At 40.4% G+C, this 18,549-nt stretch overlaps 1 protein-coding gene across 1 annotated transcript; it reads right to left on the bottom strand.

Annotated features, from left to right (window-relative positions):
• Window positions 1-367: 367 nt before the first annotated feature.
• ccdc85al (coiled-coil domain containing 85A, like) lies at window positions 368-17,345 on the bottom strand. Its single transcript, XM_072463275.1, has 4 exons — window positions 16,716-17,345; window positions 14,658-15,744; window positions 2,618-2,675; window positions 368-1,560 (listed from the first exon to the last, which is right to left on the bottom strand). Exons 1-4 carry the CDS (start codon window positions 16,965-16,967, stop codon window positions 1,542-1,544), a joined length of 1,416 nt encoding a protein of 471 aa, XP_072319376.1. The 5' UTR covers window positions 16,968-17,345; the 3' UTR covers window positions 368-1,541.
• Window positions 17,346-18,549: the final 1,204 nt, after the last annotated feature.

Below are 18,549 nucleotides of genomic sequence, written 5' to 3'. Positions count from 1 at the left end.
TACATTTTTGTTCTAATCTAGCCTATTGTATCATTTAATAAACATTCAACTAGGTGGCTCTTAAATAATGTATGTCATAAACTCATATTTTGGCAGTTAATTTAACTGTAGCTTGCCCTTCTCAAACAAACACATCATAAAATAATCTAGTATGAAGCCGTATGAATTATGTGTATCAGTAAATAGTCCATGGCTTGAATGTTATTAGCATATTTAGCAGATTTTTACAGCTGAAGATGAACTTTACCCCTTCCACCTCATTACGAGCTGTACTTACGCTGAACTTTGACCTCTCACTCATATCACCCTCTGACCTCATCATCATGCATTTTGCTCTGGGGCAAAAATAAAAACAGAGCCATAAAGCTGTTTTACATAAAGAAGGTTGTTTATTATTTGATATATATATATTCCATATGCATCTTCATATAATAGATTTAATACCAGTAAGTCAAAAATAATAGTCATATAATATTTATGTAGAGATATAGATATAAAACTAATCCAATAGTCTACTTAGACCTTGTAAAAAACAATATGGAGAAACCGATAAGTGTCTCCCCAGCTTTAGTATATAGGCGCTTAGAGGGAGCCAAAATTACAAAAAAAGAACATGACACCTGAACATTGCATCTTGTAGTACTACATTAATAGTAGATTATCTGTGAACAGCTAAAGTCCACCATTTTGGTTTAAGACACAGGATAGAACAGCTTTTGACAAATACACAATTGTAATCTTGCTTGTAAAAGTTCGATTTGAATGATGAAATACTCTGACCAGGCATTACATCATGACCATTTACAAGAAAAGTCCATAAGTGATCTCCTTGTAATGACAACTGTGGGATATATCAGACAGCCAGTGCTCGCAGACGGGATGTGTTGAACCAGGCCAAGATACAACAATGACAACTACAGGGTCACTGCATTTCCAAAATAATTGAGCTTCTTGTGTCGTGGCCGTTGTTTGCAGAGGTCAAAATCAATTTCATCAATGACAAAATAGTGGTGAGCTGGTTCCTGAGGTCCATCAAAACTATTCACTGACAGAAGGGAGAACGAGGCTGCATTTTGAGGCAGGTGGACATGATGTAATGCCTGATTTGTGTTGGAAATATGAAGAACACACTCTAATCACCCAAAGACCGACAAAATATTACAATATAGCTCAATACACACTCAGGTGACAATTGAAACAAGCACCCTTGAAATTACTGGAGGACAATGGCTGCTAGGGAAGAATATGGAAAATAAAGATATGAAGATAGCTTTGAATGTGCTTCTTGTTTGATGGTCTACTTTTGTAAACAGTAAACTGCAAACTCCCACTGTCTTTGTGCATTCCTCGAGGTCTCACAGTTGGCAGGGACGATGCCAATCCTTTCAGGAACTGACAAGTTTGGATCCAAAATCTTCATATGTCAAACTGAAACGGATGCAAACGTGGGATAATCCTTACAATGACTATCCTGAGCCACTTATATTGAGACTTGCAGCAGTTGAGACCAGAAATCCAGGACAGCAGGCGTCGAGTTGTGGTCAAGAAGAGGCATCGAAGCTGCAGAGACAAGAAAGGGCACGGATGTAATTGGAACACAAATGGTAGCAGGTCATTAGAAAACAAAGTGATGTAAAGGTTAAGGGTTAGGATACACTTTATTGTCCCCATAGGGAAATCTGTCCTCTGCATTTGACTAATCCTTCAAAGGTCACTGGAGCATCCTCAGGAGCAGTGATCATTGCAGTGGTGAAGATGAATTGCTCAGCTGTACATTTTAGGGATCACACTCATTTTAGATGCGCTACAATCACTGATGGTGATAGTTGGACTGGTCGATTAGTTAATGCCTGAAGTGAGCTAACAAAACAAGAGCAAGAGCTGGGACATCTCAGGTAATAGCTCATTGACACCATTGGATTGAATTTGAGGCCATTTAGATCAATAAATCTATATTTTTACATTTCAAATTTATAACAAAACAGGCAACAAAACCAGACAGTGACAAAACAAAACCTGCAACACAGATAAACAAAGTTGATAATGCTGGGTTTAGTCAGGTGCTGTTCGGGTTGTCAAAAATAAAAACAAGTAAGTAATAATCATATGCTTGTTATGGTAATCTGTCTAGGTTATAATGTATAATAGTTCTTCTTTAACACCACTGCCTCTCCTGACCTATTATAACAGAGCTAACATAGTAGAGTAGGGTACATGTGTGTTGTTCTGGAGTATGGGCTAAAACATGTCTCACATGGCCTGGTGTGACGGCGCTGGTCAGAGGACTGTTTCTCAGGGGCGAGCTGTGTCTTGTCTTGCATTCATTAAATATTAACAGGACCATCTCAGGCTCCCGCTGGGGCCTGATTGAAGATGTGTGGAGGAGCTCACGGGATGGGGACAACAGGGGTCACCTCTAACAGAGTGTCCCACCCTGTAAGCCCCTGTGATTACACTGCGGACCACAGCACGCCTGCAAACATATTACTCATCCAATGCTGCGATGACACAGGATCATGAGGCCAGCTTATTTGAACATTAAAGCATGTGTTTCCAGCTGCAGTGACGGCAAAAACAAGCTTCAAATATACTATAAAAAGAGAGGCGGTTTTCTCACCTGTCCCATAGCTTGACGTTTCTACAGTTGTTGGTGCAGCATCCGGCCGATATCAAAGCTGAAAGGAAGAAGAGAGTGAGAGATAAGAGAAATGCATTTGAAATGGTCGGCCCAGCCCAGATTCATTACTCTAATGATACACTGATGACATTTGTCCGTTTAAAAAAACAGAACAAGTTAAATTGACTCATAAATAAAACATGATGTAATAAAACATTGAGTAGAAAACATTGTTTAAACCAACAGGGAATACAAAGGGATGGCGCAAGCAGAGACTTTATGAGGATAATAAACATACTTGTAATATATGATTATTCAGAAAAAAATGCTCCTTATTCTACAACCAAAGCTTGCCATTAAAATACTGCAATTCATTATGTCTTTATGCAGGGTTCTTTTTTGTATAGAAATCAATTACGAAAGTGTTATTCAGGTGACACTCATGCACATACATACACAGTCCCTAATGAGATCTACTTTAATAAACAAAGGAGTTGCACACATTCTTTTCACCGAAAGCCTATGCCAAGTGGTTCACTGCGATAAGAAGGTGAGGTACACCCAGGACTAGACAATGAAAATTAAAGACATATTTAATTATATCTAACACTTTCCATTCTGTTATTCATTCACATTAGCCCCGCACTGCATACAAAGTACAACAAAAATCATGACGACTAACCACTCTGCCACTTTCTATCAGCACAAACGCGATATGTATCACAGCATCCTTCCACGGGAGACGGTAAATATTTATTTGTCTTGACTGGTGCATCTTAACCCCATCATTTCCACAGTGAATTCTTTCTGTCTTCAAGTGTGCTGAATATCCCTGTGGGCAGCGCTGACTTTATCTCCATGACAGAGAGCAGAGGCCAGGCTCTGTTTTATCTTCTGCTATCAGAAAAACGTTGCTGTCAAAACAAAATGGTGTTATTCTGAAGAGGAGGAAGTGTTTGGTCTTGCATTTCAACCGCTACACAAAGCACAGCAGCCTTTGCCTAAAGCCCTAAATTCACTTACTACCTTTATTTGCCCTCCAAAACTGTTCTTTTATCCGCGCTCTCTAAATCTCCACCTTTGTCTCTCTGGCCCTTCTCTCCCCATAATCATGTTTTCAGCACATTTCTCTCCTCACATTAAACATTTATGTGGCTCTTGTGACCGCAGACTTGAGCTAAAGATTTCAGTAGCCTTCTTCACTCATGTCTCTTCTCTCCTATTGTTTATATGTGTTTGGGGGAAGGGTGTGAACAGTTCACAAAGAGATATGAAACTGGTCTAAAGATGCAGTGGGCACAGGCTATTTTCATTCAGTCAAAGACAAACTGATTTCTGGTTTATGCTTCATCTAAATAGTGTCTATTATACAACCAGTCAACTGATTATAATGTCCAGCTGTGTATGAGTTATGGCAGATTTACAATAAAATAATTATGTTAGAAAAGTCCTAACATTGACAGGTCCCGTCCTTATGACATTATAATAAGGTCAACTTCACGGGGAAATGATATTGTAGTTCAGTAGCACGATTTCATCTAAATGCCACAAATCAATCCTTGGCTGAGTGTGCTAAAGTGACATCCAACACCAACTGTGGCTTTACACTGGATTTCTGGCTGTATAGCATCAAATATACAGTCTACAAGTAGATCAGATCCAGATGTGTTCAAGATCATTCTTGAAAACAGTCCCATGTGAAGGCCATGTTGTTGTAAGAGGGGTTGTGCCCCTCTGCTCCTCAGCTCATCAGCAGATCTGGTCCGGGCCAAAGCTTAGTCAAACAAGGTTCAGGTTAGCTAAGCATTATGAAGTGCTGATGGAGCATAAAGTTCATTACTGAAAGACATTTAAGTTCAGGAGTGAATGCACTACTATACCAATAGTATCAGTATAATAAGAATCAGACAATTTGTCATTGAATTAAAATATGATTATATTATTACAAAATATCCCTTCGCTATCAAATAGATAATAGTAATTAGTAGTGATACATTGCTATGTGCTAGAGTTGTCTGTGAAACAGCAGATACAGTACAGCTTCTTGTTCAACATGTCAGACCTTCACAGTTCAGGGTCTTGGGACAAACCTTGACTGCTCAAGCACAAGCAATTAGCTTAAATGGATTTTCAGTCTCAAGGTTAGTAGTCACACAGCAGTCACAAGATTACAAACTGCTGTGCTATGTCCATGCTGCTAACATCACACCGCCTAAACCTAGAAAATACCTTGTAAACCAAGCAGTTCAATATCTGCTGATACTTTAATCCTACATAGTTCAAGGACAATTTATTTAGAGAGAAATCCTCCAAACAATGTGTTGATTTACTTATGGCTGAAGTATTAAAAGCTAAATTGGATTTACTGTGGCATTGGGTCAAGTCCAGATACAGATATAATGTGATTACTTTCGCCCAAGAGGTGAGGAATTTCCCTTTGTTGCACCAGTGCACTTGCACAGGCGTTAAATTTACTCATAAAGAGATCTTGATTAGTTTGGGAGAGTCTGGTCCCATAATAAATAACCATTTTGTACAGGGAATAGCCTTTGCCTTTAATAAGTACACTTTCTCTGTGGAAATATATAATTTATATACAATATATAATAAGGTCAATAAGCTTCTGAATGTTTACAGTCTGATGAAGAAGAAAAAAAACAGCATATAACTTTATATAATGTTTTGGACTTTGGTCTAGAAATGGCAGATACTTTTTGACAAATACTGTCATCCCCAGAAACACATCAAAACATTATTGATGTCTGAATCAGGCTCGTAAACGCGTCAAGCATCACTCCATCCTCAGCCACTTTGGTCCACCGCCCTCCCTCTCCCCACACACTTCTCTCAACTTACACGATCAATGCAAGGTAATTTCACATGACCGTTCCCTCAGATCTCCTAAAAATCTGCCACATCAATAATTCAGGCCTGTTTGGCAGAGTGAAGCCTGTTGAGATGCATAGCAGAAAAGTGACCTTCTGTAAAGCCAGAGCAAACAAGCAGTAAGAATAGTAACAGAATGAAGCAAGACAAGCCATTCCGAACAGTCCGAGGTGCAGGCTCATGCACTTTTAGAATACAGCATCTATGCAGTTTACATGTTAATAAGATTACCTTTAAAATACAAGTTTGAGGAAGTTTGAGTTTTGTCCATACATATACTTGCGACGCTACTCACAGTTCAATGCATGTTTTAAAGGTGCTTTAAAGCAATACATACATGTGTAATTGAATAAATGCAAGACAGACCACAACATCTCCATGGAATCAATCAGGTGGTGGACTTTCCCACAAGACAAATCACATAATGCACCTTTAATTCAATTTTTTTGTAACGCCCAAAACCACCACAACAGTTGCCTCTGAGGGCGACAGTATAAAACAAATTAAACAATGTCTGTGGGGACGAGGGACGATGTTCCAGAGTCCCCTGTCCTTAGATCCTCCTTCTCGGCCAAGCCGACCTTTAACCTTTAAATGAATGAAGTTGGGGGTATTGTTGGTGCGTTGCCCCCAATGGATCCTGAGTTTAAGTAGAAGTAGGAAAAGCAGGAGTAGACCTGTCACAATAATTACTGTATCGGCTAATCCTTCAATAATAAATAGGTGGAACAATATTTTTCGGGGCTCAATATTTATCTTATAAACATTTTCTTTGTACAGGTTGAAATACTGTTGTGAAAACTAAGATCTGGGCTTCCGAAGATCAAACATTTAGGTTCAACCAATCATAGATAACTAACAAACCAATGACTAAAGTGTTTTAAACAAATGTGTAAGTAAAGAAACAAACCGCTTTTTCCCAAGTGGATTTCACCCAATCTGAGACACTGTCAGTCACACATGAGCCGTGACACAGATGAGGTGTCCTTTATTTGTACGCTTTATAATGAATTTATGCTTCCAGACACACAAGAAGACACAAACAAGCACTTTCTTAAACTAAAATAATCATGTTTTTCTCTATGGCAGTTTGTGACCCGTGGACATAAACTCACATTAGAGTAAACCAGCAGATTAAGTTGTGTAGAGAGTATAATATGACAATATGGTAATTCACACCACTTCTGTCATAACTTAATTTTAGTCATAATTCTCCCTGTGTATTCTTAGTGGCTGTGTCGGATAGCTGATTGACACATGCACTTCTAATTCAAATCAACACATCTAGCTAAGCGTTTAATTGGTACATTTGCAAACATGGGCCAACACAAGTATTTTTGAGTTTACAGGCATGGGCGATGTGGAAAACAATGATAATCCCAATCTTCTTGGAGCCAGATCACTATTTCTATTTCATTGTGATTCATACAAATTGAGGATCTGTCTGTTTTGAAGAGGTAATTATATTGTAATAAACTGTGATTGGTTAAAGCCACCTGTCACTCACTCAGAGCCTTACTGAGACTGACCAATTGGTGGAATGGGTGAAGTAAATTGTGTGTTTCAGATATGACAATTTCACCAAAATAACAAGATTGTCACAAGGATCCGATCACAATTCGATTTCTGTCAACATATTGCCCCGCCCTAGTTAACACTGTATTGAGTCTGGAAATAAAGAAAAGTATAAATACCAACAGACTAATGCGATTAAAATGAAATGATGATCGCCTCTGTGGTTGTGATGGCTGACAATAGCGGGTTAAAGTTGTACCGTGGAGACTTACTGACATGAGTGCTGTCACAACATAAATCATCCCATTGTTAAATCCATTCATTTTTCTGCCCCACTTCACACAGGCCTCCAGTGTTGTCATTTTACAGCGGTGCACTCACTCTCTGAGGTGGATTAAATATTTAAGGAGGCATTTGCCAGATAAACTGCTGTTGTCCCATTTTAACTTGTCATCACCATCACTCCTCAGCCCTCATCAATAATGGAGCAGGTGGGGATAAGCTGCAGACCCTGCCAAGTAAACAAGCTTTTATTTCAGAGTAACTTTCCTTTGATATATTGACGGAGGGGGCAGTCACTAAATGGATTGAAGTACTTCTTAACCATGATTATATAAGATAGATGCACAAGTTAGTCATAGTATCCTTGTTTTGAGTATTATTAGTAGTTATTTAAGCATATATAGCATAACTCTGTTGTCATTTAAATCATGTTTAAGGTGCTCTTTTGGGTTCATTCACATTTGTAAATTGGTCTCTGAAAGAGTCAGTGCCTCACTAGCCCTGAACCTCACCGCAAGTCACTGGTGATAAGTGCATTGATGGATACAGCAACAGCAACCAGCAATCCGGAGTAAGTGTGTGTCGAGTTACATTTGTGTGAATTTAACTTGACATTTTGTAGAACTAACAGTGGGTGGATCAACCACTTCTTCCATTTCCTTCACACCTTCTTTAGGCTATGACTCAGATTTATTTACACAGCCTTGAATATATCCAACACTTGTCATATAAAAACTGTTAATATTAAATTCTACACCACAATAAGCATGCACAGCCCCAAGCTAACAACTGTACTATGTATAAGCTCCAGGGTTAGACTCAAGTCAAGCGCAGAATGAATTTACACAGATCTGCTCTTAAAATACTCTGTCACTCCCCCTCTCACATCAAGAAGGTGAAAATAAGACTTCATGGGTGGAAGAAAAGCAATAGGAAAATAGAAAATAGAAAGGATTATAGTAGTACATCTGAAATTATATAGATATAATGTAGACATACATTGACCTGTCACAATTTATTTTAATTGTTGACATATTCAAGAATTGATATCAATCTCTCACAATATTTGAGATTACCAATAAGTGGATTACATGGTACAATTTCCGTTTAAGGACTGAAGATCTTTACACTGATAATAAGGGTTTTGGCCAATTATAATTTTATATGAATGCATATCTTTCACAACCTCTTGTCTCTTGCCCAAATAAGAACTATAAAATAAAGTAACAGCAACACCAGTGCAGTCAGTGTGTTGAGCAAAAGCACGGCATCAGACGGACATAATGCACAATGGAGAGACAGGATGTACACAAACGCTTGAGGAAATGGATAAATATATCTGGGGGGGATGAGAAGGAGGTGAATAATGATGATGGCAGCTGCAGCCATTCTGACATGCTATACGCCTGAAATGTTATCTGCTGTAGTGGAGACTGTTAGACTGTGGATATGTAAAAGCATCAGGGGAGCCGCTGCTGGACTAGTGATTCAAACAGCCCAGAATCACAAAGCACACGATCACACAATGCAGCAATACACACACGGAAACTCAAGCTTAAGGTGGAATTCATTTTGCTGGTGAGAAAGCACATTCTGTATAAGATTGCTGAATGCGGTTTCTTGCTGAATTGTATCCTGCCTGTTATTCAAGTCTTCATGTGTTTCGTTTTTGTATTGGTGTTGGATGGTTTTGGATTAGTTGCAAATATGTATGTAATATGTAATATGTATGCCACAAATAATAGATTAACATCTTCTTTTTCTTTTGCATTGCAGTGTTGCCACAACAGATTTTGAGCGTAAGAGTGAATGTACAGTATATAATTCACTCCACCAATAATGCATTATTCTGCATTCGGCAGGACAATCGATTATATTTCAATCTAGGTTTTAATCTAATTGAGGTCCGATCATTTAAAATCACCGTTGATTTGCTTTTTTTTCTTAATTAAAAAAAAAAAATATATATATATATAGAATTAAACTCAAAATTGTGATGGTTCAATATGCGGTGAAAAAATTACAACTATACTATATTTCAAAAATCCTAACCATTATACACTATCTATGTAGGAACACTTATTAATATGAATGTGTATTTGATGTTGTCAATTCAATATACATATATATCTATAACTTGCGGTCATATATTATATATATTAGATTAAAAAGAAAAGGAAAACACTTTATGAAGGCTGAATACAGTCTATATTACATTTGTCCAAGGCCATTTCTTCAGAGTAATAACCAGAGTTAAAAGATATAAAACATTTAAGAGCGTGACATTGAAAATGTACAGCAAATGTATTCAAAGTTCAGTACATACGGCTCATTCAAAGTCACAAGAGCATACTGTAGGCTATAGAAATGTCTTTGCATTCTCCCTGTTCAACTCCTCACCTGATCGCTGACTTCCAGCTCTGACATACATGAAGTAAATCCAACATAACTGACTGTGGTTAGTGGCTTTGGGACAGCAGAGGCTCCCTGCGGCCCTGTAGTCCTGCTCTTGAACACGGCACCGCTGCACTTCCACTTAATTACCTGGCCTTAGCTCGTTCCCTTTCCGCTCAGTGGGTCCAAACGCTCCGCTGAGTCGCCTGCTACTGTGGGGCCTTTGTCAGTTATCTGAGGGTTTGACCTGCAGCTTTGACAATCATATCCTCCATCACCACTTCTCATGATTAAATTACATCTGAAAAGACAGATGTCATAGTTTTTGTCATTTTGTCAAAATCTTTGTGTCTTGGCTACATTGTCTCCTTGCTCATTCATGATTCATATGTTTGCTTGCCTCAAGTTGTTGTTGTTTTACACTCTGAGTCCCTTCAAAACAACTATTGTCAATACTGAAAGATTTAGCCAACAACATAATGCAATTATATGTCTGACTGCATTAAAAATAAATTGGCGGTAAGCAACTAACGGAAAGTTAGAAACCCGCACATCAAGGACAAAGAAAGGCAAGATCTTATATGTTTGCCTATAGTGTATTCAATGTTGGCATTTCCAGATTTTACTCTTAATTGTGTTAAAAGCAAAATCGGTGTAATACCTCATTCGTCCAGGAGTGATCCATTGTAGAAAGAGCTAATAACAGCCTGTCCTGTTTTTGTTTACACTGTGATTTTCACCTTAATCTAATATTCATTGTTTATCCTAACAGACCTGTAATGAGCATAGAAATCCTATTGTTAACTGGATGCAACTCCCTCATCACTGAATACCTGAAAAGTGTCTGAATGGCCAGAGCTGATGCTTCAAAATGCTGCTGTAAACTGCTGGAAGACTGAGGGTAGTGTAGGGTTAGTAGGGTAGGAATAGTATCCAAGTTCTCAGACTTGATCCACAGACTGAGAATGACACTTCTCAGTCACATCTGGATGAGAGTCAAAACATCCAGATGACTACAACTGAAGCTTTTCCTATAATTAAGAGCAAAATCTAGTAACAAAAATGTTTGTGTTTTCAGCATTCTGTGAATTTCTCCACTGTGAAACCAAGTTTACCTTACTTTCCATTTCAATGACTGCAATCTAATTTCCCCAACAAATTCAACAAATTCCCACCACACATTAAAACAATAAGTGACATTTTACATATTCTTTTCTTTGTTGATAAGTAAATAGTTGTTTGAGATGTGTGTTCTGGTGTACAAACTCAACAAAGACAAAATAAAAGGATATGTAGAATTTGTCTGAAATGACAGAAATGTATTCAAAGCTCAAGAGACAGACGTGGCAGCGTGCAGCAGGGCAGATAAACAACGTGCCAAATCAGACCGTCCTGGGTTAGTGCTGCTGAGTGCCCATAGGCTCCTCTGTTATGGATAATAAGTCTCAAGTGTAATTATAAATGCCACGAAGGCATTTAGAAGAAGCATTTTACATTAATGATTGCTGCTTAGACTCACGCATCTCACATGGCCTCCTCTTGAAAGATCCCAGGAGTTTAACAGGAAGAGCACATGCATAAATCCAGCAATGTTGCAATGATTTATTCTTTATCATTTTAACTCAATTTGAAATGCAAGCATAATGAGCTCACATGTTTACCGTGCTGAACAAAACTCCACTTTAAATGTTATCACTGTTACTGAGAGGGATGGAAGTTTAAATATTCTTGCAATTTCCCTCGTTTAAACAGGCCTTCTGGAGAAATTAGCCCCGTTAGCCTCTTAAATACCAATCACATTTTGACAAGATGCGGCACCATTCTCCCGTTTGACGTCACCATTTGTGGGGAAGGGGCTTTGGGTCCACTCGCCTGGTACTTCTGATGCGGATGAAGCCAAAAGGAGATGTACTGAGAGGAGGGAGCAAACAGGCAGTAATCCACTCAAACACTTCCTCTAGCCCTTTCTACCACAGCTCAGCCTGGCACTGCTCTGCACATCCTCAGTGGCCTCTGTAATCAGACTTGTCTCTCCCTGCCGGACAGCTGCGGTTCACACTGGCAGCCAATTAGAAAAAGAAGGAGAGGCGAGGGCAGAGAGAGCGTTTGTCAAAGTTTTAAGCTGTTGAGAGGCACTATATTATATTATCTTGGGGCCAGAGTTTTAGAGACGATTTCCTGTTGCACCGGCAGTTACTTGGTCATAAAAATGCAGAGGGGTTGGCGTAGATCAATGGTACAATTATAAATGTGATGGAAAGAAAATAGTGTTTAATTGTGGTCAAATACACCACATTGATGGCATGAAACATAACATATGAGCAATAATGGCAAGCACATGCAACAAATAATAATAATTATACAATCTGGAGGGCAATTCTGGACAAGAACATAAAGCTGCAGTTTCACACTGATTTGAGGGTGAAATGTCCACTTGCTTCCATATATTTTCCTGACATCAACACATGACAAGATAATAGACATAATAGGAGCTTGCATTGTTGTCTGACCCGTGTAATGCAACGACTTGGTTCATCTACAGTCTTGTTACCAAACCAACATTTGTGTGTGGCATAGTTGCAGCACAAGAGCAAAGATACTTCATGGTGTTTCTTCCCTTCTCTGATTATCACCACAGCTTAGGCTAATATGCAGAACCCGCGATAACTAAACCGGAAAACATGATTAAGTCTTTTCTCCTTTTGAAATAACCCCACTGTGGTGCGCAGATCTCATAGGCTTAAAGTGAACAGTCAGACCTCTGTCAGTCTGGGTCAGGAGGCTGCATTGGATTACTATGGTCCACAAAATGAGAAGCTATCGTCACAGAAAAGATAGATGTTTGATCTGGGTCTCTACTGAATTGGCAGGTTAGTGTTTATGCTGCTTAGAGTTACATATACAATCCAGTTTCATAACAAAATATGGGTTGTGTGTTAAGCTTTGAAAGAGGTGACAGAATACTGTATTAAAGGGCCAAAGGTGACATTGTTGTCAGTATTTATTTAAGATTTTGGTTTAATTCAAATTGCCTGCCTCTGTTACAAACGCAACTCTTTAATATGTCCAAATAGAAAGCTCCCATAGTGACCCTGAGTAAGACGTGGCAGTGCATCATCCAAACACTGTTTGTACATAATAATACTCAGCAAAGGCTTAGAGGATAATCCAAGCAAGTGCAGTGCCCTACACTGTCATAGGAATTAAAATCGCTCTCCATCCCAAAAAAGGGCAAGGCTGTCAGGATGAGTAAGAGCATGACACATAACTGCTCTCTTTAGTTCATCTGCACTTTTAATGCAAACATGATATTGATAACAATATTCAGACAATGTTTTAACAATGCATCAGTAATGTACTTGTAAATGTCTTGATTGAGGTAAAAGTTACTAAAAAATGGCATACATATTAAGACAATTTACATCGTACAAGTTCTGATTATGATCAAGATCAAGACAACTTGTTTTAGTATCAATTAGTGTCTGGGTATATATTTTTGACTCCTAGATTATAGCCCCATACTCAATTTATGCAGTATTGTGACATCTTTCACTTAATCTTAGTCAAGCTAGTGCCATAAATGTAATGACATGACATATGTATGCATACAGAAGTTATTTGGACGGAGAGAGAGTCCCTTAGACCCTTTGAAACGACATATATTCAAACAAATTAAGGCGAGAACTGCTAACATTTGCTGCTGATATGCTGTTGTTTATTATTTTTTTATTATTGTGCTTTCATTTAATTGGATTAGGCATTATAGGTATTTTTTACTTCAGTCCAAACCCTTTCGGCCGTGTTTCTGGTAAGGTTGTTGGGTAACTAATCTAACTACGTTGTTAGATCAATACATTCATCAGTGGATCTAATCACTCTTCACACTGCCTGAACCATAATGCAAAAACAACTCCTTAGATTCATTTTAACAACTCATTTGAGAGTCACTGCTGTGCACTCACAACAGTCTGCTGAGGAGTTCCGAGGCAGTAATACTGTGTGGCCCGTCCACAGACATCCTACTGCAGGGTTTCAGGTTGCATCAAGACTAAAACCCCTATGGAACTTCAAAAGTGCTCTGTGGTCACGAGCTAAATAAGCAGATCAAAATCAAAAGTTGTCTGCCGGGAAAAATGGCTAGGTGAGGTCGTTCATAAAGTCATTACAGTGCAAAATGTTTTTTTTCCCCCTTGTTCTTGTATTGGCCTAAAATAAATACAAAAGTGTTAATCCAAGTCCCTGATTAGATCCAAGAGGAGGTATTGTGAGATAAAATAATAATATCAATGTTTTATTCCTATGAGAATCTTAAATGACCAGGCTTGCAGAGTGGCGCCAAATCAATAGAATAACCATAACGATTTGCACTACACAGGCACAAGTTGCATTTACCTTTTACAAAAACCTATCCATTTACATTATCTATATATATGGCCTCTTTATTTCCTGTAATTTTAGAACGGCAGCAGTACAGCTAATATTTCACCTTGAATAGTTTGTCCTTTATCTTCTGCCAGCATTATGCCACTCAGCACTTCTCCCCCGGACCTGAGAAATCATTATCAGCCACTGTGGGGTATTTAAAGAGCAGCCAAGTCACTACTTTGAAATTCCTCCGCCACTCCTACATAATAGAGCTCCACGGACTTCACAGAGGCGGCCATGATGCAGTGAAGAACCGAGACTACTACAATGTGGCTGGGGATAGTGGAAACTTCACAGCTCCGGCTTCACATTTCCAGGGATTTCAAGATAATTTAAGCCATCCCTAGATATTCAGAAGTTGTGTTTTTCATTATTCCTGGCAAGGTATCAGTGGTTCACAAACTCCCACACAAGAGAGTATTAAGCTTTACAGGACAAAACAAGAACTAAATCTCTGTTCACATTTAAATCTATCTATATTCTTTGTGAGCTTTGAATGAATTAATCTAGTTGGTGAGAAACATGCACCAGAACCTACCGTTCATGCCGTTGTAAATGGTCCGATGGTGTGGGGACAGGTCATCTGTGTTGGCCCTCCTCTGCCCCTCTCTGCCTGGACTCCCAAACTTGGCGTGGTCCGGGCTCATGCTGTACTGGTGCCGGTGTGTCTCAGGGCTCCCTCCTTGGACCAGAAAACTTTTCTCATGATGCTCGGACAACCCTAAATGCCCCTGACGATGCTCTGGACTGCCACATCCCGTACTGCTGATGCTACTTCTGTGGTGCCTTTGGAAGAGCTCCCCGCTGCCCCCCTGCCCTAGGTAGTGCTGCCTCTGCCCCAGGACCAGGTCAGAACTGTGGTGCTTTGGGTGCTGCTCCGGACTCCGCCCACCAATATTCCTGCCATATTTCTCCGGGCTTAGTCCCCTCATGACTCGACTGTGGTCAGGCACAGAGATGGATCCGCAGCGAGGCCGGCACAGCTGTGGTAGAGTGTAGGGGTACTCTAAGCTGGTGCTGCGGTGGCGTCCAGCAGGGTGCTCCGGACTGGACATGTCCCTATCTAAACCCGTTATTCCACCTATTGCACTGATGCTGCTGCACCGGGGCTTGTGCACTATCTCTGGGCTTCCTTTGTCTACAGAGCTACCCAAATTGGCCATGCCCACAGTCAGATGCGTTTGCTTGTGATGTGGATGGTCTGAACTCTCGGCGCTACCTGCACTGGACGTACTGCTACCATCTCCCACATCCCTCATGAGAAGTCCTTGTCCAGGCACCAGCAATAAACTGTTCTGGCTGTCTATGGAGTTACGACAGCCCCCCACGCCACCTCCACTTCCTGTCCCGCCTCCTCCAACAGACGCCAAGCCTTTCTCTTCATCCAGCATCAAACACAGCTCCTTTAGCTCCATGTTCTCCCGGATGACTTCCTCCTGGCGCTGCTCCAGCTCCTTCAGTTTCTGGAGATACAGTGAGACTTCTTTGCGCATGATGCTGGCGCTGTGACGACCTAAACGCTGCCACTCTCGGGACACACGCTTGCCTTTCTGACGGTCATCGTCAAGGAAACAGCACAAGTCCCGCAGCTCACGGTTATCTTCTTGCAGCTTCTGGTTAATGTCCTGCAGGGGGGGAAATGGAGATAGAGTAGGAATGGACCAATGCAAAGTTTAAGTTACTTGTAATGTATTAAAACTAGAATTACAATAAATGGTAATAGTAGTAGAAGTAGTAGTAGTAGTAGTCGTAGTCGTGGTAGTGGTAGTGGTAGTGGTAGTAGTAGTAGTTAAATAGGACTAGATTAGGACTGAGTAGTAACCTCTGTGTTTGTGAAAGATTAGTAGAGGGGCCTTTGGCGCAGATTGGCAGCATCTCTTCTGTCTACCACAGGGCAGCTTGTGCTACAAATTAAGTTTACCATTGCCAGATGTGGGATGAATTAATAATGACTAGAGTGTGGCAATTTGAGAAGCGTATAAAGTACACTACAAGTGTAAGTCATTATTATTCGGATATTTGTAAAATTGTCATTAAATATAATTTAACTATACAGCAGTTGTTAGCCTGTTAGTAATAATACTAATTATAGTATCAGTTGCAGAAGAGTAAACTAATGATGAACCAACCCTGTACTCCAGATTTATGCTGCTCTTAACCCTGCAGCTTTTCACTGTAATGAGCAGCTTGGATGTGTGGACAGGCTGTTATTTATATAAACTGCAAACAATGTCACATCTCTGACACCAAACATCTTTTCTACAAACTACGAAGTGCCATGTTGTTGCTTAGAATATGCAGAAACTTAGGAACGTAAGCTGCGGCATCTAGTCTAAGAATAGAGACAAAGAGAAATCTGGACAGCAGATTTTTAAAGGTGGAGAGGAGGGCACTCCTTTTATATGGGCTCTCCCAGTATTTCTTTCAAACAAATGGTGTGATGTAGAGACTGCACGATTGTTGTAGCGGCTATGGAAAAGTTAAGCAGCAAATCAGCAGTGCAAACTTAATGTTCTGGGTATGGATGGTGTGAACATCCTGTGCGCCCAGGTGCGCATGGAAGCTATGATCTCATCCTCTCAACATGCCCCCTCACCTTCAGCCCCCTGATCTCGTTCAAGTGAAGCTGTAGGCTGCGGTTGACCTCTCGGATAAGATTGCCGTGGTCCAGGATCACGCTCATCTTGTCGGCCTCGGAGCGTCGGAGCCGTCGCACCAGCTCGTCTTTGCCCCACTTCTGCAGGTCATCGTCGGTGAGAGCTGAGATGTCCTCCGCTGGACTTTCAGTCTTCGCTATCGACAGCTGGACCTGGGGCTGTGGCTGAGGCGGTGGAGTCGCCTTCTCCATGGGCACGGCTCCGGCTCCAATAAAGCGAAAATACTCCTCTGCTCGCGAGCAACCTCTGCTCGCATTCGCCCCGGAGTCGGATTTAACGTGGACCCGGCTACCGTCTGGTACCCGATTGCATAGTTTGGCCCTTTCTACTGCTTCCGACTTATTACACTCCGGAGCAACAGCTGAGGATGCCGGCTGAGTGTGACAATAGAAGAGGAAGCTCTTGTCTATCGCTGCAACATCCTCCGATCAGAGGCTTTAGAAAAGAGGCAAAAATAAAAGAGAGGTTATTGTACGCTTTGAAAAGCCCAAATCCAATGCAGGATGTAGAGGAGAGTATGTGCACAGTGCACACCTGCCAACAGATGGGCTTTGTTCAGTGTGAGAGAGGAGGCTGCGTGAGGGCTCCCTCTCGTTGGCTCCATCCATGGACCTGTCTCGTGGACACGCCACATACACAAGGATCCAGGCGCCGCCTAGCGGCCAAGTGAAAATGTGTGAACATGTCATCAGCCTGTAGGCCTATACATGAGCAAAACGTCACTGATAGCTTAATTCTACGCCAAAATGTTCATTGGAAACCATCACAAACGTATCAGTACCTGCTCTTTGACTCTAACCATCCTCTACAGCACAAGCTGGGGCTACAACACAGAGCCAGTAGCGTGCAGTGACTTTTATGGATGGGCAAGCAGACTTGGGGTGTTCATCAATATTGAGTGGATAACATTTGCACGCAAAAGGGAAAAAATAAAATTAAAAACTAACATGCTATAGTGAGTGTTGAACCCGGTCTCCCACATGAAGAGCGGACGGCTACTCTACCGAGATAAACACTTATTATACCTGTTAAGCTGCTGAATGGAATAAATAGGTTCACTTCACCGATCAATTCACAAACTAGCTCTATGTTATTAAAATGCTGCCTGTTTTTCTAAATAACGTCCAATCATTGGCAACGTGAACAGAGCCTTAGCTACAAAATTCTGTTCATATAACAGCCACTTAATGAAAAAGAGTGTGTGATGTTTCTATTATTTTTATGAATATAACTTGAAGTTATATGTTTTATTATTCCACTTCTGTTCCTAATCTGTGTTTCTGTGCCTGATCTGTGTTGCACTAAAATTTCCATTGTTGGACAATTTATCTTAGATTATCTTATATTATCTTAAACAAAGAGTTGTCTCTTGTTCAGGCATCTTGTTCTTAGGGTGGACCAGTTTTGTCTTAAAGTGTTGACCGGTTTAAGATAACCAGGAATCTTATGCTGTCTAGAAATCTTATGTCGTTTTTCAGACTTGGCTCTGTTATCTGCGGTCAGGGCAATCAAAGCAAGCAGTGATTGACCAATAAAATCTAAAATGGCTGTGTGTCACTACAACTGTATTTAAATTGGTCAGAATTATATCCAAATAAGAATGTTTTCCCTTCAATTCTGCTGCTGAAGTTTGGCTGGAAATCTACCGGCCACTGAGTAGTACTGCTGGGTAAGCTTGGGTCTTCTTCTCCCACCCCTTTTCATTCTGTGGCTGTGTGGCCGTGTTCAGAGGCCTGTTCATGCTCCAACATGAGCTTTTGAACCTGAGCGGAC

This window comes from Eucyclogobius newberryi, unplaced genomic scaffold (genome assembly GCF_026437365.1).
Source record: "Eucyclogobius newberryi isolate DKJ021-1_F unplaced genomic scaffold, fEucNew1.0.hap1 SCAF_4, whole genome shotgun sequence".
Taxonomy (NCBI): domain Eukaryota; kingdom Metazoa; phylum Chordata; class Actinopteri; order Gobiiformes; family Gobiidae; genus Eucyclogobius; species Eucyclogobius newberryi.
Note: the sequence above shows the minus strand (reverse complement) of the source record. Positions and strands in the feature narration are given on the sequence as shown.

Coding starts and splice junctions, on each gene's coding strand:
- ccdc85al (XM_072463275.1), bottom strand. CDS start 16,967: ATGGAGAAGGCGACTCCACCGCCTCAGCCACAGCCCCAGGTCCAGCTG. Junction 15,745..16,715: donor ACGAGATCAGGGGGCTGAAG/GTGAGGGGGCAT, acceptor CCCCCCCTGCAG/GACATTAACCAGAAGCTGCA. Junction 2,676..14,657: donor CATTTACAACGGCATGAACG/GTAGGTTCTGGT, acceptor TCTTCCTTTCAG/CTTTGATATCGGCCGGATGC.